This window comes from Hemitrygon akajei, chromosome 21, assembly GCF_048418815.1.
Source record: "Hemitrygon akajei chromosome 21, sHemAka1.3, whole genome shotgun sequence".
NCBI classification, from domain to species: Eukaryota; Metazoa; Chordata; class Chondrichthyes; order Myliobatiformes; family Dasyatidae; genus Hemitrygon; species Hemitrygon akajei.
In genome coordinates this window covers 10,857,694-10,885,670 of record NC_133144.1, presented here as the reverse complement: position 1 = coordinate 10,885,670, position 27,977 = coordinate 10,857,694, and the positions used below count along the sequence as shown (strand labels likewise).

At 48.5% G+C, this 27,977-nt stretch overlaps 1 protein-coding gene across 1 annotated transcript in view; it reads right to left on the bottom strand.

Moving 5' to 3' along the window:
* Positions 1-27,977, bottom strand: part of LOC140714511 (stereocilin) — a 109,587-nt gene that overhangs the window by 15,274 nt on the left and 66,336 nt on the right. Inside the window, exons 20-23 of the mRNA XM_073025805.1 lie at positions 22,837-22,927; positions 20,273-20,450; positions 19,226-19,395; positions 11,853-12,008 (exon numbers count right to left, since the gene is read on the bottom strand). Coding sequence (XP_072881906.1) covers positions 11,853-12,008; positions 19,226-19,395; positions 20,273-20,450; positions 22,837-22,927 — 595 coding nt within the window. The remainder of the gene's footprint in view (positions 1-11,852; positions 12,009-19,225; positions 19,396-20,272; positions 20,451-22,836; positions 22,928-27,977) is intronic.

The window sequence follows — 27,977 nt, the reverse complement described above, 5'->3', positions numbered from 1 at the left end:
TATTATTATTATTTTTCTTTCCTTTATTTGCACTGGTTGGTGTCTGTTCCACTGGGTTGGTCTTTCACTGTTTGTTGTTCTCCCCGAGACTGGGTGGATTTCCACCGGGAGCCCCAGTTTCCTCCCACATTCCCGATGGGTTGGGGTTAGGGCTGGTAATTTATGGACATACTTTGCTGGTGCTGGAAGCTCTTGCAGGCTGCCCCCAGCACATGCACGCCACTGGATGATTCAATATATATGTGACAACAAAACTAATCTTTATCTGAAGCCTTCACCCAGCTGTGCCATGTGGATTATAGTTCAGATGTGAGCCCAGGAAGGTGAAGATTGATTGAGATGCCATCCTCTCCTGAATGAGGCTGATCAACACCTCCACCTCTGACCACACCCACAACCCCTTCACCACTACCTACAGCTCACTTCATGTACACACAATCAGTCTGCGTATGCTACTGTTACTTGTACACTGTAGTTGATAGGATTGCTTTTATATTTTTATTTATTGTGAGGTTTTTTTGTTTTTTTTCTTGTAACAATCATTTATTGAAAGGCCTGGACAGAGTGAATGTGGAGAGGTCATTTCCTCTAGTGGGGGAGTCTAGGACCATGGGGTACTGCCTCAGAATAGACAGACGTCCATTTAGAACAGAGATGAAGAGGAATTTCTTTGGCCTACAGGTGGCAATCCGTGGAATTCTTTGCCACAGTTATTTAAAGCGGAGGTTGATGGGTTCTTGATTACTAAAGACATCAAAGGCAGAAAAATATCCTCCACAATCTCCGTCAACACAGGTGCACCACAGAGCTCTGTGCTTAGTCCCCTGCTCGACTCACTTTACACCTATGACTGTGTGGCTAAGCACAGCTCCAACACAATCTACGTTTCTTAATGACACCAAACCAAAGGTGGAATTCAGAAGATTGAGGGGGGATCTTATTGAAACGTATAAAATTCTAAAGGGATTGGACAGGCTAGATGCAGGAAGATTGTTTCCGATGTTGGGGAAGTCCAGAACGAGGGGTCACAGTTTAAGGATAAAGGGGAAGCCTTTTAGGACCAAGATGAGGAAAAACTTCTTCACACAGAGAGTGGTGAATCTGTGGAATTCTCTGCCACAGGAAACAGTTGAGGCCAGTTCATTGGCTATATTTAAGAGGAAGTTAGATATGGCCCTTGTGGCTAAAGGGATCAGGGGGTATGGAGAGAAAGCAGGTACAGGGTTCTGAGTTGGATGATCAGCCATGATCATACTGAATGGCAGTGCAGGCTCGAAGGGCCGAATGGCCTACTCCTGCACCTATTTTCTATGTTTCTATGTGATAAATCAGCATACAGGAGGGGGACTGAAAATTTGGCTGAGTGGTGTCACAACAACAGCCTCTCACTCAATTTGAGCAATCAGAGGATCAGAAGTGGAGAGGTTTAGCAACTTCTAATGCCTGGGCTTGACTGTTTCAGAGGACGTGTCCTGCACCCAGTGCAATTGCAAAGGAAGTACAGCAGTGCCTCTGCTTCTTTATGAATCTGCAGAGATTCGGCATGAGACCTAAAACTGACAAGCTTCTACACACGTGCAGTGGAGAGTACAGAACTGGCTGCATCACAGCACTAATGTCTTTGAATGGAAAATCTTACAGAAGTACTCCCAATCCTTGAGCACACCTACATGAAACACTGTCGGAGGAAAGTATCCATCATCAAAGACCCTCACCACCCAGGCCATGCTCTTTTCTCACTAGAAGGCACAAGAGCCTCAGGACTCACATCACCAGGTTAAAGAACAGTTGTTACCCCTCAACCATCAGGCTCTTGAATAAAAGGGGTAACTAAATTCACTTGCCCTATCATTGAAATGTTCCCACAACCAATCATCTCACTTTAAGGACTCTTTATCTCATGTTCTCTTTATTTATTGTTGTTCATTTATATTTGCATTTGCACAGTCTGTTGTCTTCTGCACTCTGGTTGATCTTCCATTGATTCTGTTGTAGTTACTAGTCCACAGATGTGTTGGGAATGGCTGCAGGGAAATGAATCTCAGGGTTGTATATGGTTACATATACCAGACCATAAGATATAGGAGCAGAATTAGGCCATTTGGCCCATCAAGTCTGCTCCGTATTTCATCATGGCTGATCCACTTCCCGCTCAACCCCAATCTCCTACCTCCTCCCCGTATTCCTTCATACCCTGACTAATCAAGAACCTATCAATCTCTGCCTTAAATATACAGAAAGACTTGGCCTCCCCAGCCACCTGCAGTAATGATTCCACAGATTAACCACTCTCTAGCTAAAGAAATTCCTCCTCATCTCCATTCTAAAAGGATACTCTTCTTTTCTGAGGTTGTCTCCTCAGGTCTTAAGACTCTCCCACCAGAGGAGGCATCCTCTCCACATCCACTCTCTCAAGGCCATTCAACACTCGATAGGTTTCAATGTCACTCCTCATTCTTCTGAATTCCATTGAGTAGGGCCCAGAGCCATCAAACGCTCTTCAGATGACAAGCCATTTCAACCCTGAAGTCATTTTTGTGAACCTCCTTTGGACTCTTGAGGTCGCGTGCAACGCACTGCGAAAGGAACACACGGAGGCAGAGAGAGCTGAACTCGGAATGACAAACTCGCGCGCTCAAATCTCCCCTCCCATGGGTCCCTGCGACCAGTGGGGCGGACGTGACGTCAGACCGTCCCCAGAAGATCCACCCCGAACGGGCCACGCATCTGACTGCGGCTCCCAATGGCGGTTCGAGTCCTGTGTGTGTGGACTACCACACCACCACCCTCCCTGAGAAACGTCCATCGGGGGAGTGGAGCCCCCAGTCTGTGTGGTTTGCCTGGGTGTCCGGCCTTGCCGGCGCGGTGCAGGTACCCTCACCGGTTGCTCAATGTCCAAGTGTGCCGGTTTGAGGCGGTCCACAGTAAAAGTCTCTTCCCGGCCACCCACCTCCACGACACACGTTGTGCCGGATCACCTTGAAGGGGCCCTTGTACGGCCGCTGTAGCGGTGACCTGTGCATGCCCCTGCAAATAAAAACATACTCACAGACTCGGAGGTCTTTAGGGGTGAAGGATGGTGTGGGACCATGCCTGGAGGTCGGGTCCGGTGCCAGGGTCCCTACCTTGTCCTGCAGCCTCGTTAGCACCGCTGCTGGAGTTTCTTCCGAATCTCGGGCCTCTGGTATGAACTTGCCTGGGACCGTCAGGGGGGTACCTTAGACCAATTCCGCTGAGGTGTCCAGGTCCTCCTTAGGGGCTGTGCGGATGCCCAGTAGGACCCAGGGAAGCTCATCTGTCCAGATGAGGCCCCTGAGGCGCGCCATCAGGGCCGACTTGAGATGCCGGTGGAATCTCTCTACCAAACCATTGGACTGGGGATGATACGCTGGGGTGTGATGCAGCTGGGTGCCCAGGAGCTGTGCCAGTGTTGTCCACAAACTAGACGTGAACTGCACCCCTCTGTCGGAGATGATGTCCGTTGGGAGGCCGAACCTGGCGATCCAGTTGACAATGAGCGTCCTGGCACAGGACTCAGTGGACGTGTCTGTGAGCGGTACGGCTTCCGGCCATCTGGTGAACCTCTCTACCATGGTAAAGATATACCTGGTGTCCCGGGAGACTGGCAGAGGGCCGACGATATACACGTGGATGTGTTGGAACCTCCTGTGCATTGGCTGGAACTGCTGGAGGGGAGCCTTCACGTGCCGCTGGACTTTGGCGGTCTGGCAGTGTATGCAGGTCCTGGCCCAGAGTCCGACCTGTTTGTGCAAACCATGCCAGAAGAATCTGCCCGCTACCAGCTTGATGGACGGGTGGGCCAGGTCGTGCAGCGTGTCGAACACCCGGTGCCTCCATGCCGCTGGTACCACGGGTCGGGGTTAGCTGGTAGACAGATTAGGAGAATGGGCAAGAAAGTGGCAAATGAAATACAATATTGGAAAATGCACGGTCATGCACTTTGGTCGTAGAAATAAATGCATGGACTGTTTTCTAAACAGGGAGAAAATCCAGGAATCTGAGATGCAGAGGATCTTGGGAGTCCTTGTGCAGAACATCCTGAAAGTTAACCTGCAGGTTGAGTCGGTGGTGAGGAAGGTAAATGCCATGTTGGCATTCATTTCAAGAGGTCTAGAATACAAGAGCAAGGATGTGATGCTGAGGCTTTATAAGACACTGGTGAGGCCTCTCTTTGAGTATTCTGAACAGTTTTGGGCCTCTCATCTAAGAAAAGATGTACTGGCATTGGAGAGGGTTCAGAGGAGGTTCACAAGGATGATTCCAGGAATGAAAGAGTTATCATACGAGGAATGTTTGATGGTTCTGGGCCTGTACTCACTGGAATTCAGAAGGATGAGGGGATATCTCATTGAAACCTTTCCCATGATGGGAGAGTCTAGGACAAGAGGGCACAGCCTCAGGATAGAGGGGCGCCCTTTCAAAACAGAGATGTGGAGAAATTTCTTTAGCCAAAGGGTGGTGAATTAGTGGAATTTGTTGCCACATGCAGCTGTGGAGGCCAGGTCGTTGGCTGTATTTAAGGCAGAGATTGATAGGTTCTTGATTGGACATGGCATCAAAGGTTACGGGCAGAAAGCTGGGAACTGGGGTTGAGGAGGAGATTTTTTTTAAAAAAGGATCAGCCATGATTGAATGGCAGAGCAGACTCGATGGGCTGAATGGCCTAATTCTGTTTATGTCGTATATTACTCCTCTTTACACTCACCTACTGCAGAATGACAATTTTCTAAAAACCTTGAATCTTGAGTTGTGCCAATAATCTTGTGAACATATAACTCTCAATCAACCAGATGATCCATTCCCAACACTTCTACTGAGAGCCAATAACTGAATTATGAATGAATAATTGAATCCCATCCAATTCCTTCTCTGGAGTCACAGGCAACAGAAAATGGGCTTGTTTCTGAGCAGAAGCCTCATCAGTTACAAATGTCTCCAAGCATTTTAAATACTATTAATTAACTTTGAAATGCATGATGACTGGTTATGTGCACAATCATCTGCACACAGTGAGCTCCTACGAGCAACAATGAACAATTTATTAGCAATTTGCAAAAGCGGAACGGGGCCAGGACCTGCTGGGAACACAACACAACAGTCAGAGTAATCACTGTTGTAATGTAACCACATTCACACAAATCAAACTCCTACAAAATGAATGGTTGCATCATCTTAAACAAATTGTCTGAGGCAGAAGTGTTACCCAGGATTCCTTGTGCTTTCTTAAAACAGTACTGCGTGATCTTTAACAGAAAGGATTCTGCAGCTGTTGGAAATCTTGAGAATAACACTCTAAGTATTGAAGGAACTCAGCAGGCCAGGCAGCATCTATGGAGGGGAATAAATAGTCAATGTTTCCAGGACAGGCCCTTCATCAGGACTGGAACAGAGCGAGGCAGAAGCCAGAATAAGAAGGTGGGATTAGGAGAAGGAGTACAAGGTGGCAGATGATAGGTGAGAACAGGTGAGGGGAAGGTGCATGGGTGTGGGAGCGGGGTGGGGATAAAGTGAGAAGCTGAGAGGTGATAGGTGAAAAAGGTAAAAAGCTGAAGAACAATAAATCTGATAGGAGAGGAGAGTAGACTATGGGAGGAAGGGAATGAGGAGGGGCAGCAGAGGGAAATGATGGGAGGTCAGGAGAAGACAAGGGCTGAGAGAAGAGCTAGAGTGGGGAGTGGAAAAAGAGAGATGGCGAGGATGAAGTAAGAAGCTGGGAGGGGATAGGTGGAAGAGATAAAGGGCTGATAAAGGAGGAATCTGATTGGACAGTGGACCATGGAGAAAGGGAAGGAGGGAGGGGACCAGAGGGAGGTGTGATGCACCATCAATAACTCTCGGAGACGGGAGGTGAACAATAAGCTTTTATTAGCAGCAAAAGGGAGCACGGCATCTCGGAGACTGAGGGAGGAGCAGTGCCCCAATCGCCTCTATACGGGGGTCTGTGGGAGGAGCCACAGGAGCAGTCAGCCGAGGGGCAAGTCCAGACAGATATACATAGTTTACCACAAGGTGACAGGTTGGAGAGAAGCGAAGGAGTAAGAGGGTAACCAGAATAAGGAATGTAAAACTGGCACCACAGTAACATAGCAGTTAGTCGGAGTATGGCGTCCAATTCCTGCATTTGTTGTAAGGAGTCTGTATGTCCTCGCATGGAATGTGTGGGTTTTCCCCGGTAATCCGGTTTCCTCGCCCGGTAATCCGGTTTCCTCGCCCGGTAATCCGGTTTCCTCCCCCAGTACAAAGGCGTACCGGGTAGGTTAACTGATCAATAGACAGTAGGTGCAGGAGTAGGCCATTCAGCCCTTCTAGCCAGCACCGCCATTCACTGTGATCATGGCTGATCATACACAATCAGTACCCCGTTCCTGCCCTCTCCCCATATCCCTTGACTCCGCTATCTATGAGCTCTATCTAACTCTCTCTTGAATGCATCCAGAGACTTGGCCTCCACTGCCTTCTGGGGCAGAGCATTCCACATATCCACCACTCTCAGGGTGAAAAAGTTTTTCCGCACCTCTGTTCTAAATGGCCTACCCCTTATTCTTAAACTGTGGCCTCTAGTTCTGGACTCACCCATCAGCAGGAACATGCTTCCTGCCTCCAGTATGTCCAATCCCTTAATAATCTTATATGTTTCAATCAGATCCCCTCTCATCCTTCTAAATTCCAGTGTATACAAGCCCAGTCGCTACGATCTTTCAACATATGACAGTCCCGCCATTCCGGGAATTAACCTTGTGAACCTACGCTGCACTCCCTCAATAGCAAGAATGTCCTTCCTCAAATTTGGAGACCAAAACTGCACACTATACTCCAGGTGGGGTCTCATCGGGGCCCTGTATAGCTGCAGGAGGACCTCTTTACTCCTATACTCAATTCCTCTTGTTATAAAAGCCAGCATGCCATTAGCTTTCTTCACTGCCTGCTGTACCTGCATGCTTGCTTTCATTGACTGATGTACAAGAACACCTAGATCTCGTTGTACTTCCCCTTTTCCTAACTTGACTCCATTTAGATAGTAATCTGCCTTCCTGTTCATGCCACCAAAGTGGATAACCTCACATTTATCCACATTAAACTGCATCTGCCATACATTTGCCCACTCACCCAACCTGTCCAAGTCACCCTGCATTCTCATAACATCCCCCTGACATTTCACACTGCCACCCAGCTTTGTGTCATCAGCAAATTTGCTAATGTTACTTTTAATCCCTTCACCTAAATCATTAATGTATATTGTAAACAGCTGCGGTCCCAGCACCGAACCTTGCGGTACCCCACTGGTCACAGCCTGCCATTCCGAAAGGGACCCATTAATCACTACTCTTTGTTTCCTGTCAGCCAGCCAATTTTCAATCCATATCAGTACTCTGCCCCCAATACTGTGTGCCCTAATTTTGCCCACTAATCTCCTATGTGGGACTTTATCAAAAGCTTTCTGGAAGTCCAGGTACACTATATCCACTGGCTCTCCCTTGTCCATTTTCATAGTTACATCCTCAAAAAACTCCAGAAGATTAGTCAAGCATGATTTTCCCTTCATAAATCCATGCTGACTCGGACTGATCCTTCTACTGCTATCCAAATGTGTCGTAATTTCCTCTTTTATAATTGACTCCAGCATCTTTCCCACCACTGACGTCAGGCTAACCGGTCTATAATTCCCTGTTTTCTCTCTCCCTCCTTTCTTGAAAAGTGGGACAACATTAGCCACCCTCCAATCAGCAGGAACTGTTCCTGAATCTATAGAACATTGGAAAATGATTACCAATGTGTCCACGATTTCTAGAGCCACCTCTTTAAGTACCCTGGGATGCAGACCATCAGGTCCCGGGGACTTATCAGCCTTCAGACTCAACAGTCTATCCAACACCGTTTCTTGCCTAATATAAATTTCCTTCAGTTCATCCTTTACCCTAGTTCCTTTGGCCACTATTACATCTGGGAGATTGTTTGTGTCTTCCCTAGTGAAGACAGATCCAAAGTACCTGTTCAATTCATCTGCCATTTCCTTGTTCCCCTTAATAAATTCACCCGTTTCTGTCTTCAATGGCCCAATTTTGGCCTTAACTATTTTTTTGCTATTCACATACCTAAAGAAGCTTTTACTATCCTCCTTTATATTCTTGGCTAGTTTACCTTTGTACCTCATTTTTTCTTGGCGTATTGCCTTTTTTGTTATCTTCTGTTGCTCTTTAAAAGCTTCCCAGTCCTCCGGTTTCCCACTCATCTTTGCTATGTTATACTTCTCTTTTATTTTTATACTGCCCTTTACTTCCCTCGTCAGCCACGGCCACCCCTTACTCCCCTTTAGATCTTTCTTCCTCTTTGGAATGAACCGATCCTGCACCTTCTGCATTATTCCCAGAAATACCTGACATTTTTGTTCCACTGTCTTCCCTGCTAGGGTATTGTTCCATTGAACTTTGGCCAGCTCTTCCCTCATAGCTCCGTAGTTCCCTTTGTTCATCTGTAATACTGACACATCCGATTTTCCCTTCTCCTTCTCAAATTGTAGGTTAAAACATATCATATTATGGTCACTATCTCCTAATGGTTCCTTTACCTCGAGGTCCCTGATCAAATCCGGTTCATTGCACAACACTAAATCTAGAATTGTCTTCTCCCTGGTAGGCTCCAGTACAAGCTGTTCTAAGAATCCATCTCGGAGGCACTCCACAAACTCCCTTTCTTGGGGTCCAGTACCATTCTGACTCTCCCAGTCTACCTGCATGTTGAAATCCCCCATGACAACTGTATCATTACCTTTGCAACATGCCAATTTTAACTCTTCATTCAACTTACACCCTACATCCAGACTGCTGTTTGGGGGCCTGTAGATAACTCCCATTAGGGTCTTTCTATCCTTAGAATTTCTCAGTTCTATCCATACTGACTCTACATCCCCTGTTTCTATGTCCCCCCTCACAAGGGACTGAATATCATTCCTCACCAACAGAGCCACCCCACCCCCTCTGCCAGTCAGTCTGTCCTTTAGATAAGATGTATATCCTTGAATATTCATTTCCCAGGTCCTGTCCGCTTGAAGTCATGTCTCAGTTATTCCCATAACATCATACTTGCCAATTTCCAACTGAGCCTCAAGCTCATCTACTTTATTCCTTATACTTTGTGCATTCATATATAATACTTTTAATTCGGTACTCCCCTCTCCTTTCATATCAATTCCTATTTCACTTGGCCATACTGAATGATCTCTTCTTGAGCTTTCTACTCCATTGATTCTGTTGTCCTTTTTAACTTTTCTTATTTTCACTTTCCCTTTAACTCCATCCTTATATTTCCAGTTCATCCCCTCCCCCCCACTACTTAGTTTAAACATATCCGTGTTGCAGTGGCAAACCTGTCTGCCAGAATGCTGGTCCCCCGCCTATTAAGGTGCAACCTGTCCCTTTTGTACAATTCATCCCTACCCCAACACAGATCCCAGTGGTCCAAGAATGTAAATCCTTGCTTCCTGCACCAGTTCCTCAGTCATACATTCAGATCCATTATCTCCCTGTCCCTGCCCTCTCCAGCACGAGGAACTGGAAGCAAACCAGAGATAACCACCCTGGAAGTCCTGCTTTTCAGCCTTCTTCCGAGTTCTCTGAAGTCCCGCTGCAGAATGTCCTTCCTCTTCTTCCCAATGTCATTTGTGCCGACATGCACTACCACTTCCGGCTGTTCACCTTCACCCTTGAGGATTCCCTGCAATCAGTCCGTGATGTCCTGGATCCTAGCACCAGGGAGGCAACACACCATCCTTAAATCTCGCCTGTTGCCGCAGAAACACCTTTTCGTACCTCTTACTATGGAGTCCCCTACTACCACGGCTCTTCCTGATGTCTGACTCTTCGGATCTGCTTCTGCACCAATTTTCGGCTTGCAGACCTGTCCGCCTCTCAGACTGGCAGTATCTTCTGTCCTGACAGCTTCCAAGAAGGTGAACCTGTTTACGAGAGGTACATCCCCTGGGGACTCCTATACTTCAAGCATCCTTTCCTTCCTCATCGTCGCCCCCTTTCTCTCTTCCGGTATCCTCGGTGTAACGACCTCACTGTAGGTCCTGTCCAGAAAACCCTCGTTTTCGCAAATAAACCTGAGGTCATCCAGTTCTTTCTTCAGTGCTGCAACATGCTCCTTCAGAAGCTGAATCTGGACACACTTTCCACAACTGTAGCAGCCGGGGGCACCATCAGTGTCCCTGACCTCCCACATCATGCACGTAGCACCCTGAATCAGCTTAGCGGCCATGTCTTCACCCTCTGCAATTGTGCCTGGCGTAGTCTCCTCGCCGAAGCCTCTCGAGCCAAAGACTAGCACTTTTCACACCAGGCACTTCCCTCGACCAGGCCGCTTCCCGACATTGATCATTGCATATTGTCCCATGGTTAGGTTAGGGTTAAATCAGGATTGTCAGGGGTTGCTGGGGCGGAAGGGCCAACTCTGTGCCGTACCGCTAGATAAAATTTAAAAGGGGAAGGGGGAGAAAATATCAGAAGTTGGAAAAATCAACACACATGTCATCAGGTTGGAGTCTACCCAGATGTATATTTAAGGCAGAAGCTGATAGGTTGTTGATTGGTCAGGTCATGAGGGATACGGGGAGAAGGCAGGAGATCAGGGCTGAGAGGAATATTAGATCAGTCAGGATGAAATGGTAGAGCAGGCTTGATGGGCCAAATGGCCTAATTCTGCTCCTATATCTTATGGTCTTATGAATATGAGGTGTTGCTTCAACCCGCGGCCAGCCCGAGTTTGGCCTCATCATGGCAGTCGAGGAGGCAACGGACAGATGTCAGAATGGGAACGGGAAGTCAAATTGAAACGGGTGGCCAGTGGGCGATGTTGCCATCTGAGGCAGACAGAGCAAAGGATCTCAACAAAGCAGACCCCCAATCGATGTCGATGTAGAGGAGCCTGACAGACTCACAGGGGAAGTGTCGCCTCACCTGGGAGGACTGCTTGCGCCCCTGGATGGCGGTGAGGGAGGAGGCGTAGGGGCAGGTGTAGTATTTGTCACACTCGCAGAGTTAAGTGCCAGGAGGGAGATCAGTGGTGAGGGATGAGTGGACAAGGGAGTCACATAGAGAGCGATCCTTACAGAAAGTGGCGAGGACGTGTAAGAAAAGGATGCGCTTGTCCATAGGATCCCGTTGGAGACAGAAGTTACACAGAATGATACGGAGCTTGTGGAGTGGTTGCTAAGGACTAGGAGAACCCTATCCCTCTTATGGCTGCAGGAAGATGGAGTGAGGGCAGCCATGCAGGAAATGGAAGAGATGCAGATTAGGGCAGCAACCACAATCGACTTCCCCACACCTCCCCTACTCTGCAATTTCCCTGGTGATCACTATCAATGTGCACTGGTCCGTGTTTACTGATCTCCTTCCTGGCACTTACCCCTGTAAGCACGACAGGTGCAACACCTGGGCCTACACCTCCTCTCTCAACATGAAGCTGGTGTGGGCGTCTTTAACATCTACTAGGGATCGGGCACCATTGAACTGAATGAGCGCAGGTTCACACATCTTGGTTGCACCCCTCCCTGACCAGGTAGTCACCAGGCACAATTCCCAATGCTTAGAGATCCCACAGTTATCACTAGTCTGCTGAGCAGATCCGGTCGTCGCCTGTGCCAGGGATGAAGGAACTGCGAGGCAAGCCCGCCAGTTCCCAAGCCTCACAGCCTGAAACAAAACCACATACATGTCTGGCCCAAAGGCAGTAGATGAGACCAAAATGTCCTTTGAGGTCAAATAACTACCTACATTCTTGAGAGGAGATTAAACGGAAGATACACACAGAGGAAGAAGGCCAAGCGTTACCTGTTTCACACTCCATTCATCCATCTCTCCCAGGAATGAGAGAATACCCAGGTCCAGCAGGTCCAGGGACTGTAGGTCTCGGCCGCTGAGCTGAGTGACAGCTCTACCCAGCTGCAGAACCTGCCAGCGTTTCATTGATCTCACTGGCCCGTACAACTAATAACAGATAACAGAGAGAAGGTAATAAGAGAATCCCAAACCCATCAACTCCAGCATTTATGCAAGACCTCTTCACACAAGCATCTCCCTCATGACATCCCAGATGCTCTTCCAACAGCCTGGGGATTTTATCCAATTCCACCACTATAGGTGCATGATTGAATGACAATAAACTTTATGATCTAAAAATCACAAAGTTCAAAGTACATTTATTATCAAAGTATTTATGATATAATCAACTTGAGCTTCATCTCCTTATAGGCAGCCATAAAACAAAGAAACCTATTTTAAAAGATTGTCAAACATTCAAAATGCACAAAACAGAAAACAAATCATGCAAACAATAAAAGTAAGCAAATAACGTTCAGAATGAAGTTTACAAAAGTGAGTCCACAGCCACAACTGATCCAGGAGTCTATTAGTTGCAGGCCACAGCCTCTGTTCAGTGCAGAGATGAGTAAAGCTCACCAGGCAGTGAGCTGAACACAAGCCCGTCCTTTGCCTCGGGCCCTGACTCCCCAAACTTTTCAATCTGGCCTGGCGCTTAAACCAGCCAAACAACAGCCACCGCTCGCTCTCAGGCCTTGGCCTGTCACCTCGACTCTGCCTCGCCTGATTCAGCTCCAAGTCTGCTCGGGAATGGCTAGACATTGGCTCGCTCCCCACTCTCAGGCCAGGGCCCTGTCACCTCGACTCTGCCTCGCCTGATTCAGCTCCAAGTCTGCTCGGGAATGGCTAGACATTGGCTCGTTCCCCACTCTCAGGCCAGGGCCCTGTCGCCTCGACTCTGCCTCAGCTCCAAGTCTGCTCGGGAATGGCTAGACATTGGCTCGCTCCCCACTCTCAGGCCAGGGCCCTGTCACCTCGACTCTGCCTCGCCTGATTCAGCTCCAAGTCTGCTCGGGAATGGCTAGACATTGGCTCGTTCCCCACTCTCAGGCCAGGGCCCTGTCGCCTCGACTCTGCCTCGCCTGATTCAGCTCCAAGTCTGCTCGGGAATGGCTAGACATTGGCTCGTTCCCCACTCTCAGGCCAGGGCCCTGTCGCCTCGACTCTGCCTCGCCTGATTCAGCTCCAAGTCTGCTCGGGAATGGCTAGACATTGGCTCGTTCCCCACTCTCAGGCCAGGGCCCTGTCGCCTCGACTCTGCCTCGCCTGATTCAGCTCCAAGTCTGCTCGGGAATGGCTAGACATTGGCTCGTTCCCCACTCTCAGGCCAGGGCCCTGTCGCCTCGACTCTGCCTCGCCTGATTCAGCTCCAAGTCTGCTCGGGAATGGCTAGACATTGGCTCGTTCCCCACTCTCAGGCCAGGGCCCTGTCGCCTCGACTCTGCCTCAGCTCCAAGTCTGCTCGGGAATGGCTAGACATTGGCTCGCTCCCCACTCTCAGGCCAGGGCCCTGTCACCTCGACTCTGCCTCGCCTGATTCAGCTCCAAGTCTGCTCGGGAATGGCTAGACATTGGCTCGTTCCCCACTCTCAGGCCAGGGCCCTGTCGCCTCGACTCTGCCTCGCCTGATTCAGCTCCAAGTCTGCTCGGGAATGGCTAGACATTGGCTCGTTCCCCACTCTCAGGCCAGGGCCCTGTCGCCTCGACTCTGCCTCGCCTGATTCAGCTCCAAGTCTGCTCGGGAATGGCTAGACATTGGCTCGTTCCCCACTCTCAGGCCAGGGCCCTGTCGCCTCGACTCTGCCTCGCCTGATTCAGCTCCAAGTCTGCTCGGGAATGGCTAGACATTGGCTCGTTCCCCACTCTCAGGCCAGGGCCCTGTCGCCTCGACTCTGCCTCGCCTGATTCAGCTCCAAGTCTGCTCGGGAATGGCTAGACATTGGCTCGTTCCCCACTCTCAGGCCAGGGCCCTGCTGCCTTGATTCAGCCCATACACACACCACACCCGTTCTGCACCTTCAAAACTCCAGTTCACACTGCTAAACGCCGGGTCAAAAGCTCAACCCTGAAGGGAAGATGCAGGCTATTGATTGCAGTGATTGGTTTCCAGAAAAAAAGTCAGATTAAAATAGTAGTTAGTCAAGTTGTTTCTGTGGTCTCTGTTTCACTAGTGCCATCTTAAACCGGAATATATGCCTCGGATAAACTGAACCTCCGTTGCTCTCCTGGGTGGAGAACTTTAAAGACTGGGTCAAGAAATTCCTTCTCATCTCTGTCCTGAATGTCTATACCACTATTTTGAGACTTTGACCCTTGCTTCTCGGGAAATGTCATCCCTGCATCAAAATTCTCCACGAATTTTGTGCAGTTCACACCTCTCAGTTTTCTAAATTCAAGACAGCATAACTTAATCTGCTCGGCCTCTCCCCCAAGGGTATTTCTGGAAACTGATCTGGTGAACCTTCACTGCACGCTTTCTTATCGCAAGAGTATCATTCTTTTCAGGCGAGACCGAAAGACTCAAGATTGTTTATTGTCATTCTTCAGTAAACAAGCGTAAAGGAAAATGAAATTATTGTTACTCAGGATGGAATGTAGCATAAAAAAGACACAATAAGCATACAAATCAATAATAAATATAAAACACAATGTACAAGTAGCTGAGTACAGCCGTGTATATACAGAGCCTATAAAAAGCATTCACCCTCCTTGGAATTTTTCATGTTTTATTGTTTTATAACATTCAATCACAATGGATTTAATTTGGCTGTTTTGACATTGATCAACAGAAAAGACTCTTTCATGTCAAAGTGAAAACAATTTTCTACAAATTGGTCTAAATTTATTATTATTAAACACAAAATAATTAATTGCATAATTACTACTCTCCCCCCCCCCCCTTTCAAGTCTGTATTTAGTAGATTCACACCTTTGACAGCAATTACAGGCTTGAGTCCCTGTGGATAGGTCTCTTTCCCCATTCTTCTTTACAAAACTGCTCAAGCTCTGTCAGATTGCAAAGGGATTGTGATTGAACAACCCTTTTCATGTCCAGCCACAAATTTTCAATTGGATTGAGGACTGGACTCTGAGCTTGTTGGGCCCGTTACTGTGATGTATCGCTAAATAAATAAGGATGTTTCTATGTGGCTACTCGTGCCTGTGCACATCCAAAATTCCTGATGATCACTGCAGATAACATCGCCAATGATAAGCAGCTAATTGAAGCAAATTGCTTCCTGTCATTTAGAGAAGTCAGCGTTCATCGTCTGTTTTCCAGAAGCTGAATGAAACACGGGCCAATGAAATCTCACAGACCCAGTCACAGCTCAGGCTCCAGAGCTAATTCAGGATCTGCATGCTCAGGAGGGAACATGGATGATATGGGAAATGGGTTCTGGACAATTATTAGCTCTGTTCCACCACCATGTACCTACAACCATCAGGCTCCTGAACCAGCATGGATAGCTTCGCTCACAAAGAAATGCAAATTATTGTTGCCCTATTAATAGCCCTCTCCACCAGTGAGGACATTTACAGGGACCTCTGCCAAAAGAAAGCATCCACCCACCATCTGTCTCACTACTGTCATCGGGTAGGAGGCATAAAAGCCCCCAGCAGGTTCAGGAACCATTATTACCCTACAAACATCAGCTCCTGAACCAGGGCAGATAGCTTCACTCACCTCAACTCCGAACACATTCTACAATCTACTGCTCATGTTCTCAGCATATTTTTTAAAATTAGCAAAATTTGTCTTCACTTGCACATTGGTTCTGCGTTTATGTATAGCTTTCCATAAATTCTGTTGTGTTTCTTTATTTTCCTGCACATGCAGCAAGGAAATGAGTCTCCAGATAGTATACGGTGACATACAAATACTTCGATAGTAAATTTACCTTGAACTTCGATCAGTCTGCACCAACACCTTTGTCCCAATTATTCTCACTCTTTACAGAATCACTGAATCCTACAATGCCAAAAGAGGCCATTCTGCCCATCACAGCTCGCCTGACGCCTTTGGGAGAGGAATTTGCCTGAGATTGTGCTACAGAGAACTGCACGTTATTACAAACACAAGAGATCCTGCAGATGCTGACCATCCAGAGCAACACACACAAAATGCTGGAGAAACTTAGCAGGCCAGGTAGCATCAATGGAAAGGAATTAGCCCTCTTCCATTCCAGTCCAGATTAAAGATCTTGGCCCAAGATCCTTTGAAACATACAGTGAAATGCGTCGTTTACATCAAGTCAGATCTGTGAGGATATGCTGGGGGCTGCCCGCATATGTCGCCAGGCTTCTGGCATCAACGTGGCATGCCCACGTCTACTAACCTTAATCCACACTTCTTTGGAATGTCGGATGAATCACACGTGGTCACAGGGAGAAGGAACAACCTCGTTAGAGACAGTGGTGGGAATTAAATCTGGATTGCCAATCTCTGGAACTATAGTAACATTAGGCTTACCAGGGCTACCATCTTTACTCTACGGCCATGATCTGGAACCATTGCATCAAACCTTCTCTGCTCCCAGGGGAAGCAGCTTTGCTTCTCGGGTCTGTTGCAATGCTCAACGTTAGCTCGAAAATATGCCCACCTGATCATCCGTCAGACCAGACATCCTCACTGGAGTCACACAGCACTGAAATAGGCCCTTCAGCCCAGCATGCTGAGGCTGACCCTCACATCCACATTAATCCCACTCATCAGACATTACACAGTGACCTGATCCATTCTGACCCAGGCAGAAAAGAAAGAGCAAGTTCCCTGAGGCTGTGGAATTCACCATTCGGTCAAAGACTTTATTAGCGATGGTGTAGAGGAAAGTCGTGGTTCGGGAAGAAAGAAAGAGGCACCTGCATGGGAAGACTCACCAACAGAGCAAGAATGATGGAGATGGAGGAACCAGGAGAATGGAGTGGAATTCTTACAGGAGACTGGGTGTGATAAAGAGCTGAGATGGTCGTGGGTGACTGTGGGTTCATACTAGATATTTGAGGCTAGTCTATCCCTGAGATGAAGATTGGGGGATCAAGGAAGGGAAGGGAAGAACCAGTGATGAACTCTGTGAAAGTGTGAGCAGGGTGGCAACTGGCAGCTCAAGCAAAGAAATGTTTGAGTTCTGAGAGTGCAGGAAACACACAATCTACCATTTCCAGCATTTTGCCCGTCGTGAGTGGACACCTTCAGGGTTCAGAGGGGGGTAGATCAGAGCACGCGAGGGGACAGGAAACATCAGGGTGGTCAACAGATCTACTGAGGCTAAGAAGCCAGAGGGAGAGGTCCAAGTGGATCAGGAATTTGGGATGGAAGAAAGGGGTGAAGACTCCAAGGTAAAGGAATGAGCATGGAGCAGAGGTCGCACAGAGCAGTTGATGACATGTCTGGCCTAGAATTCATTAAGATGGGGACAGGGGGAAGAAGCTGATCAAGTGGGATCAGAGAGGGGACATCAGTGATCTGGGTTCAATCCTGTCCCTGTCTATGAGCAGTGTATACATTCTCCCTATGACTACGTGCTTCCTCTGGGTACCCCACTTTCCTCCCACATTAGGATTAATAAATTGTGGGGAGGTTATCTTGGCACAGATGGACGGTAATGCTTGCAAGCTTCCCCCAGCACATCCTCGGACCGTGTCGGTTGCTGACACAAACAACGCATTTCACTGTACGTTTCAATGTGCTCAAGACCAAAAAAAACCTAATTGTAAATTGATATGATCGGGAAGAACTGGGTTTGGATTAAAACAAAGCAGGATAGATCCAGAGGAATATATGAATTCCTGATTTGGTGGAGCTTACAATTAATGACATATTAAAGATAGGAATAAACTTGCCTATAGTGGGAGAAGGATAGAGTGGGACTGTGGACTCCACATTTTCAAACGAAGTGAGTCTAGATACCTGACGCCCAATCCCCACGCCCAGACAGATGGGGCTCATCAGCCGTGGTTGGCACTCATCTAGAAGGTAAACTCTGATCTCAAACCTCCACTGCCTGGCAGCTCCTGCGATGCCCCTGCTACCAAACTGTATCAGTCTCTGTTCCTTTGCATTCATCAGCTACATGGAGTGGAGAAGCCTGCTGAATGGACAACAGCTTGCTCTCCATATCGTACCGTCCTGGCTCGTGCACTGGCACCCTGCACCAACAATCTAGACAGCTAGGACCATGGTCACCCCCGACCAACGGGGGCCTCAGATGCCCGCCCCGTCTCCCTCCTCCAACACGACTATGGGGCACCACTGTAGTGTAGTTGGTTAATGAAACACCATTCCAGCTCGGGGAACCACAGTTCAGAGTTCAATTCAAGCAAGTATGCACAATCCTTCCCGTGTGCACGTGGGTATCCTACGGGTGCTCTGGTTTTCTCTCACAGTCCGAAGACATACCGTTGAAAATTGTCCCGTGATTAGGTTAGGGTTAAATCAGTGGGCTGCTGGGCAGTGCGGCTCAAAGGGTTGAAAGTGCCTTTTCCACACTGTATCTCTAAATAAATAAAGTAAATGGCTCACATCCCGCACCTCATCCACTCTCTTACGCTACTGAGCCTGTCTCCCTGTCCATCACTCATCATCCCACCTCACTCCCTTCCTTATCCTGGCTTTTGCTCACCTCATCCCCACTCACAACCCCAGTTCTCAACTTATCACCACTGCCCCCTCACCCTGATTCAACCCACCCAACTCTCCCCCTCCCAGAGAACAACTCATCATCCTTCCTCTGCCCCACCTTCCACAATACACCAGTGAAAGTCAACCATGAATGTTGTGTCCTGGATGTTGTAGGCAAGCCAGCACACAAGCCAGGACAGTACGATATGGAGAGTGAGCTGTTGCCCATGCAGCAGGCTCGCTCTCTCCACGCAGGTGATGAAGCCAAAGGAAAGGCAAAGACCAATACAATTTGGCACCAGCGGCTTCGCAGGAGTTGCCAGCCAGTGTCGAACTCAACAAAGGGACTCCAGCTCCAGATTTTTCCTCGGGGTTTACTCCCCATGAGTGGGTTTAGCTGCAAGGCAGCGGAGCTTTGAGATCAGAGTTTTCCTTCTGCTCTTGATGAGCCCCACCGCCCAGAGCGACTGGTTTTAAAGCACCGGTAATATGCCTTGGCCTCTTCTCCTGTCAGTTGAAGTGCTTCCACCGGACTTGGTCACTAAACCACACGTGAAGTTCAGGAGCTGGACATGGTTGTCAGAGGCTATTTGAGACATAGACCCACAACCCTCTGACTATGACAACCTTAGTGACCCCCACAATCCACCAGCACCCCTGTCCTCTAACAAACACCGGTCCTGCTCTGGGTGACACGCAGACTCACGTTCTTGGCCTTGGTCACCAGTATCCTCCGCTGCTCCGCAGACAGGTCCGGGTCGCCGGAGAGAACTTCCAAACAGTCAGCAAACTCGCTGTCCGTCATCCCGGTGAGCTGGCCAGAGCTCCAAGCAGCAGGGAACGTTGCTTTGATGTCAATGCAGTCAGGGACGCCCTCTAGGTGGAAGCAAAGGAAACAGTCCTGCCATTGCAAAGGACCAGGGCAGTGGGTGCAGGGGTTACGACCACAGACCCCCCCCCCCACCCCGTCCCACCCCCACCCCAACTTGGAAATATACTGCCAGTCATTCACTATCTCTGGCTCCGAATCCTGACTCCAACACCCTTACCCCCCCAACCCCCACCCTCAAAGTGCTGCCCAGCCAATGGGCTGCTCCTACTTGGCCCTCGAGTAGGCAAATGGAAGAATCGGGGAAGGGGGAGGGGTGGTTGATAGGAATGGAGGGTGGAGAAGAATTGATGGGAATTGGGGGAGGCATTTAGTGGGATCGAAGCAGCTGACAGACAGGAGGGGAGGGCAGCCAAAGAGGGGAAGGGAGTAGCCAATGGGGGGGTTGGGGGAGGACAGCCGACAGGGGGCAGCTGACGGGGGAGGGGGGTGGAGGAGAGTGGCAGCCGACAGTGTGAGAGCAGGGGGCAGCCGATGGGGGGACGGGGGTTGTGGGAGAGGTGGGAGCCACAGAAAATTTGCCGAGGAATGGGATAGTCAGTGAGCCAGCATTTCAGATGGGCTGAATGGCATAAGGAAATATAGACATTCCGAACAGCCTTATGGGGAACTTTCACATGGACCATATCGGGTGATGGATGTTGTTCGGCCCACTGTCCCATTTAGGGATAGGCTAGAAGTGTAACCTTGTTCCCCGACATCCACGTCATATTTGATGGGCCGGCACACTTCAACCAGACTTCAGACCAGACGCTAAGCACTGGCAGGTTTTCCCAGCACTGGAGATCACTGTAGAAGGACCAGCCCTGTTACTCACACCCCAATCCCCGACCCTACTGCTGGTGCAGGGGTACCCAGGCTGACCTCTCCGCCTCTTCACGATGCTCTTGACGGCGTTCACTGCCAGGCTCTGCTTCTTGCTGAGGAGGGAGGTGCGGTCCGAGAGACTCTGCTGCCCCCGGCACAGCCTGCCCACTAGGCTCAGCCCCCAGCGTCGCTCGCTGCTCAGCACCATCTCCACCGTCTCGGGGGTCAGCACCACCTACCAGGAGCACGGTAGGGAAATGAGAGGAAGCAATACAAGATCCTGTCCTGACCCGCCACTACTGTAGACCCCGGCACAACCTCAGGAACACACCGGTGAAATTCTGAACTGTTACAGAGAGCTCAGTGACATGGTGGTCTGACAACTTTTCCCACAGTGGCAGCTAATCCCTTCTGCCAGCACATAGCCCACAGCTATCTCTGATACCTCCACCAGAATCTCCAGAAGAATGCAGCAATCCAGAAGAACTGACTTTGGAGAGGATGTGGTGGCAAAGAGGATGAGGAAACCTTCTCCCAAACCCAGACTTTAGCCACACCGCTAACACCCCCCACAACCACCTCTCCACTTTCTCTCTACCCCTCTACTATCCATCTATGCCCAGTCCCTTGCACCTCACCCTTTACACTATTCCCCCCAGATCACCTCCACCTCTAAATGTCTCTGCACTCCTCAACCACATGCACGTTAAACCCCTGCCCCACCACAAACACTGCCTTTACCCCCTACACTACCTGTTAATATCCATGCCCAACAACCCATTTTACCCTGCCCCTATCTCTCCCTTTTACCCCTGACCCACCCTTTACCCTCACTCCATCTCACCAACCCCATTCATCACTGTCAACCTCTGCCCCAGACCAGAAGAGGTTCATCAGGTGAATTCCTGGGATGACAGGGTTGTCCCATCACATTCAGCTAAAAAGTAGATCTGTGCTGTCCAAAGTCTAAACGAATAAGTAGAGATCTTTTCAAAGCATTGGGTCTTAAGAAGCCATGTAGGCAGACGAAGAAATATTTCCATTAGTGAAAGAGCCACGAACCAGAGAACACAGTTACAAGATAGATGGGGCTGTATAACCATTTCTTGTCCCAGGAGGCTGGATTAGCAGGGTATTTAAAGAAGAGATAGATGGGGCTGTCTAACCATTTCTTCTCCCAGGAGGCTGGATGAGCGGGTATTTAAAGAAGAGATAGATGGGGCTGTGTAACCATTTCTTCTCCCAGGAGGCTGGATGAGCGGGTATTTAAAGAAGAGATAGATTGGGGAGGTTGCTTAAAGATGTCATAGTTGGGGAGGGAGGTGAAAGGAGTAGTGAAGACAAGCCCCCACTACCTGTTAATTGCTCCCAATGGCATGTGCCTCTGACAATCGTACAGCTCCTGGCCTTCACAGGTGGCTCAGCTACTTAACCCAGTGGAACTATTTCTACTGACAGAAGGAGCAAAGCCAGGTTACTGACACCTTAAACAAGCTTTTCAGGCAGATGAGACTCATTAGCCAAGTTTGGCAGCTCATCAAGGAGAAGGAAAGCTCTGATCTCAAATCTCCACTGCCTTGCAGCTATTCCAACTCATAGGGAAGTAAACCCTGATGGAAAGTCTGGAGCTGACACTACTGACAGCTAAGACACAACATTCATGGTCAACCCTGACCAACAGAGGCATCCCTTCAGACCAGGGACCTGAGGATTTAACACAGAAGAAAGATTGAGGCCAGTGTAGGCAGCTGGGTTTAGTAGCTAAGCCACACGTGAAGGCCATGAGTTAGACTTGGCTGTCAGAGGCACAAGCCATTGGAATAGGTTTGAAGGGTCGTGGTCTACTATTCCTGTGTGGTTTTTTTTTGTGTTTATAAGAGCGGCTAAAGAGAGAATTGAAGGGCTTTAGGGATGGAACTATGGGAATTCCCAGGGATGAAAGCAGCTAGTGGGACACTGGGAAGATGGAATGAGCTACAGCAAGCCTCAGAGGGCTGGGCAACTGGAGGAGATTACAGCAATAGGGTGGGGCACAACACAAGACCAGTGAAGGGTTAAAAACAGGGACAAGGATCCTTAAATGCATGCGTTGCTAATCAAAATAGAGGAACAAATGATTAAGTTGGTGGAGTTTACTGTATGTCTAATACTAATACAGAAATGAACTCAGTGCCCACTTTATTAGGTACACCTGCTCATTAATGCAAATATCTAATCAGCCTATCATGTGACAGCAACTCAATGTATAAAAGCATGCAGACATGGTGAAGAGGTTCAGTTGTTGTTCAGACCAAACATCAGAATGGGCAAGAAATGTGATTTAAGTGATTTTTGAGTGTAGAATGATTGTTGGTGCCAGACAGGGTGGTTTGAGTATCTGAGAAGCTGCTGAACTCCAGGGACTTCCATGCACAACAGGCCAGACTAGTTCAAGCTGATAGGAAGGCAACAGTAACCCAACCACACGTTACAACAGTGGTGTGCTATAGAGTATCTCTGAAAGCACAACAAGTCGGCCTTCTACAGCAGCAGAAGATCAGAATGGGTTCCACTCCTTTACAACTGAGTGTAATTTATAGGGCTTCCTCAAGATGTCCTTTTTCCCTCTCCTTCATCCCTACCTTTGGCAGCCTGTGTATATCCTCAGGTGGAAGGGTGAAGACAAGTCTACCTATGTATTCTATCTGCTGTACACTCCAGCCTGAAGTATCCCTGTAGAATAAATGAAACAAAATTCACATTTCATTAGACAAATCTATCCATGATCTCACCTCCTTACAATCTCCTCCAGCCCTACATCCTCATCTCCCCTCCAATCCTCGCCTCGTATTCATCCCCAAATGTAATTTCATCACTGCTTGTAATTATTGTCAGTTGCCTCTAGCACTCCCTCCCTAATGCTTGTCTCTCATGCCTTTTCTCCGTTAAGATCACCTTGCTCTTTAGCGGGTCAAATGCCCGAATATCGTGTGCAGTTCAGTGTACAATTTAGTTAGTTTACTGAAAATACTAGGTGCTTTTACTCACGTGAAGCACCTTGGGCTGTCCTGTCATGCTAAAACAGCCACAGAAATGCAGATTGTTTCCTTACTAATAATTGAGTACATTTACAAGGAGCGCTGCCAAAAGAAAGCAGCATCCATCATCAGAACCCCCACCATCCAGGCCAGGGTCTCTTTTCACTACTACCATCGGGCAGGAGGCTCTACAACCATCAGGGCCCTGAACCTGCGTGGATAACTTCACTCATCACAATGATGATCTAATTCCACATCCTGATAATTCCCACTTTCAAGGACTCCACAGCTCCTGTTCTCAGTATTACTTATGTATTTTTTATTTACACAGTTTCTCTTCTATTGCAAATTGGCTGTTTTTCCACCTTTGCTTATGTATAGTTTTTCATAAATTCTGTTTTATTTCCTTATTTTCCTGCAAGTGCCTGCAATAAAGTGAATCGCAAGGTAGATTACAGTGACATACACTCAGTGGCCACCTGCTCGTTAATGCAAGTATCTACTCAGCCAGTCATGTGACAGCAGCTCAATACATGCAGACATGGTTTTCAGACCAAACATCAGAATGGGGGAAAAATGTGATCTAAGTGACGTTGACTGTGGAATGATTGTTGGCGTCAGACTGGATAGTTTATCTCCGAAACTGCTGATTTCCTGGAATTTTCACGCTCAACAGTCTCTAGAATTTGCAGAGAATGGTGCAAAAAAACCCCCAAAAAACATCCATTGAGTGGCAGTTCTGTGAGCGAAAAAACCTTGTTAATGAGAGAGGCCAGAGGAGAATGGCCAGACAGGCTCAAGCCGACAAGAGGTGGCAGTATCTCAAACAACCGCGTTACAAACATGATGTGCAGAACAGCATCTCCGAAAGCACAACACGTCGAACCTCAAAACATTGAGGAACCATCAGAAACTCGCCCAGCCCCTGATAACCCGGTGATTTCAGTCTCTGAGGCTGATGTGTGAGCATCTCGCCCAGATGGGTTACCAAGCCAAGTACGAAAGACCGGAGTTTCCACTGAAATCTTTAACCACTTGCTTTGGCAGTCTGAGGTACTCACCTACTTCAAGAAAGCTTCAATTACGGAGGTGCCCAAGAAGATCATGGTGATCTGTCTCAATGACCGTCATCCAGTAGTGCTTACATCCTCAGTGATGAAATGTTTTGAGAGTTTGACGATGACACATATCAACTCCTGCCTGAGAAGCGATTTGTATCCACTCCAATTTTCCCATCAGAGCAACAGGTCCACAGCAGACGTCATCTCATAGGCTCTTCACTCAACCTCGGTACCTCCGGACAGCAACGATGCACACATCAGGATGCTCTTTATCAACTACAGCTCAGCATTCAACACCATCATCAGCTCAAAACTAATCAATAAGCTTCAAGTCCATGGCCTCAGTATCTTCTTGTGCGATTGGATCCTTGATTTCCTCACTTGTAGAACGCAGACAGGTTGGATTGGCAACAACATCTCCCCCACTCTCTCTGTCAGCATAGGGATGTGTACTTAGCCCTCTGCTCTTCTCGCTTTACATTTATGACTGCGTGGCTAACCACAGCTCCAATGCCGTATTCAAGTTTGCTGATGACGCCAGTGTCGCTGGCTGAAGGTGGTGATGAATCAGCATATAGGAGGGAGATTGAAAATCTGGCTGAGTGGGACTGATTATTGAGTTCAGGAGGAGAAAACCAGATGTCCATATGCCAGTTCTCATTAGAGAATCAGAGATGGAAAAGGTCAGAAAATTTAAACTCCATGGTATTTCAGAAGACCTGTCCTGGGCCCAGCACATTAGTGCCTCTACTTACTTAGGAGTTCGTAGAGTTTTGGCATGACATTTAAAACTTTGTCAAGCTTCTACGGATGTGTAGTGGAGAGTATAATGACTGGCTGCATCACAGCCTGGTACGGAAACATCAATGCTCTTAAACAGAAAACCCTGCAATCGTTGTGGAAATGACCCAGACCATCATGAGTGAAGTCCTCCCCACCATTGTGCACAAGGTGTTGTCACAGGAGAGCAGCATACATTATCAGGGACCATCACCATCCAGGACATGCTTTCTTCTCACTGCTGCCATCAGGAAGGTGCTACAGAAGCCTTAGGACTCACACTGGCTAGTTCAGGAACAGTTATTACCCCTCAACCATCAGGCTTCTAAACCAGTGTGGATAACTTCACTCACCACAATGAGCCTCAGGTCCCACATCACCAGGTTCAGGAACAGTTATTACCCCTCAACCATCAGGCTTCTGAACCAGTGTGGATAACTTCACTCACCACAATGAGCCTCAGGTCCCACATCACCAGGTTCAGGAACAGTTATTACCCCTCAACCATCAGGCTTCTGAACCAGTGTGGATAACTTCACTCACCACAATGAGCCTCAGGTCCCACATCACCAGGTTCAGGAACAGTTATTACCCCTCAACCATCAGGCTTCTAAACCAGTGTGGATAACTTCACTCACCACAATGAGCCTCAGGTCCCACATCACCAGGTTCAGGAACAGTTATTACCCCACAACCATCAGGCTCCTGAACCAGTGTGGATAACTTCACTCACCACAATGAGCCTCAGGTCCCACACCACCAGGTTCAGGAACAGTTATTACCCCTCAACCATCAGGCTCCTGAACCAGTGTGGATAACTTCACTCACCACAATGAGCCTCAGGTCCCACATCACCAGGTTCAGGAACAGTTATTACCCCTCAACCATCAGGCTCCTGAACCAAAGGGGATAGTTTCACCCGCCCCATCATTGAAATGTTCCCACAGCCAGTGGGTTCACTTTCAAGGACTCTTTGCCTCATGTTCTTGATATTTATTGCTTATTTAAATATTATTATAATTTTGTTTGTATTTGCAGTTTGTTGTCTCTTGCACTCTGGTTGAATGGCCAGCTTGGTGTGATCTTTCCTGGATTTTATTATTGTAAATTTATTTTGAACCTTAAAGATGTTAACAGACACCGGCGTACAGCTCTGTGGACATGAGTTACTCAGGCTATTCAGTTGTGAGAGGATTACTTCAAGTAGCATCAACACACACAGGATAGTAGGGGAACTCAGCAGGTCAGGCAGCATCTATGGAGCGGAATAAACAGTCAGCTTTTTGGGCCGAGACCCTTCTTCAGGACTGGTCTAGCGTCACTTCACAGACATACAATCAACCTAAGTATACAAACAATCTGATGCATTCGTATTTATTGTGTATTCTTTTACTATTGTGTTCCTTCTCTGTGTGTTTTTTTGTGCTGCACTGGATCCATTATTTTGTTCCCCTCTACACTCGTGTACAAGAAACGGCATTAAACAAACTTTAATCTTGAAAGGAAAGAGGCAGAAACCAGAAATAAAATGATCAGGGAAAGAGAGGAGTACAAACAGGTGAATGCAGGTGAGGTGGAGTTCAAAGTTCAAAACTAAATTTAGAATCAGAATCAGGTTTATTATCACCAGCATGTGGCGTGAAATTTGTTAACTTAGCAGCAGCAGTTCAATGCAATACATGATAGTATAGAAAGAGAAACCAGTTACAGTGAGTATATGTACATTAAATAGTTAAATTAAAAATAGTGCAAAAACAGAAATATTATATCGAAAAAAGTGAGGTAGTGTTCACAGGTTCAATGTCCATTTAGGAATTGGATGACAGAGGGGAAGAAGCTGTTCCTGAATCATTGAGTGTGTGCCTTCAGGCTTCTGTACCTCCTACCTGATGGTAACAGTGAGAAAAGGGTGATTGAGGTCCTCAGTAATAGATGCCACCTTTCTGAGGTATCACTGCTTGAAGATATCTTGGATACTACGGAGGCTAGTATCCAAGATGGAGATGATTAATTTTACAACTTCCTGTTGCTTCTTTCAGTCCTGTGCAGTGGCACCCCACCCCCACCCCATCCCAGACAGTGATGCAGCCTGTCAGAACACTCACCCCACCCCCACCCCATCCCAGACAGCGATGCAGCCTGTCAGAACGCCCACCCCACCCCCACCCCATCCCAGACAGTGATGCAGCCTGTCAGAACGTTCCTCCCACCCCCACCCCATCCCAGACAGCGATGCAGCCTGTCAGAACGTTCACCCCACCCCCACCCCATCCCAGACAGTGATGCAGCCTGTCAGAACGCCCACCCCACCCCCACCCCATCCCAGACAGTGATGCAGCCTGTCAGAACGTTCCTCCCACCCCCACCCCATCCCAGACAGCGATGCAGCCTGTCAGAACGCTCACCCCACCCCCACCCCAGACAGTGATGCAGCCTGTCAGGACGCTCACCCCACCCCCACCCCATCCCAGACAGTGATGCAGCCTGTCAGAACACTCACCCCCACCCCCACCCCATCCCAGACAGTGATGCAGCCTGTCAGAACGTTCCTCCCACCCCCACCCCATCCCAGACAGCGATGCAGCCTGTCAGAACGTTCCTCCCACCCCCACCCCATCCCAGACAGTGATGCAGCCTGTCAGGACGCTCACCCCACCCCCACCCCACCCCAGACAGTGATGCAGCCTGTCAGAACGCTCACCCCACCCCCACCCCATCCCATCCCAGACAGTGATGCAGCCTGTCAGAACACTCACCCCACCCCCACCCCATCCCAGACAGTGATGCAGCCTGTCAGAACGCTCACCCCACCCCCACCCCAGACAGTGATGCAGCCTGTCAGAACACTCACCCCACCCCCACCCCATCCCAGACAGTGATGCAGCCTGTCAGAACGCTCACCCC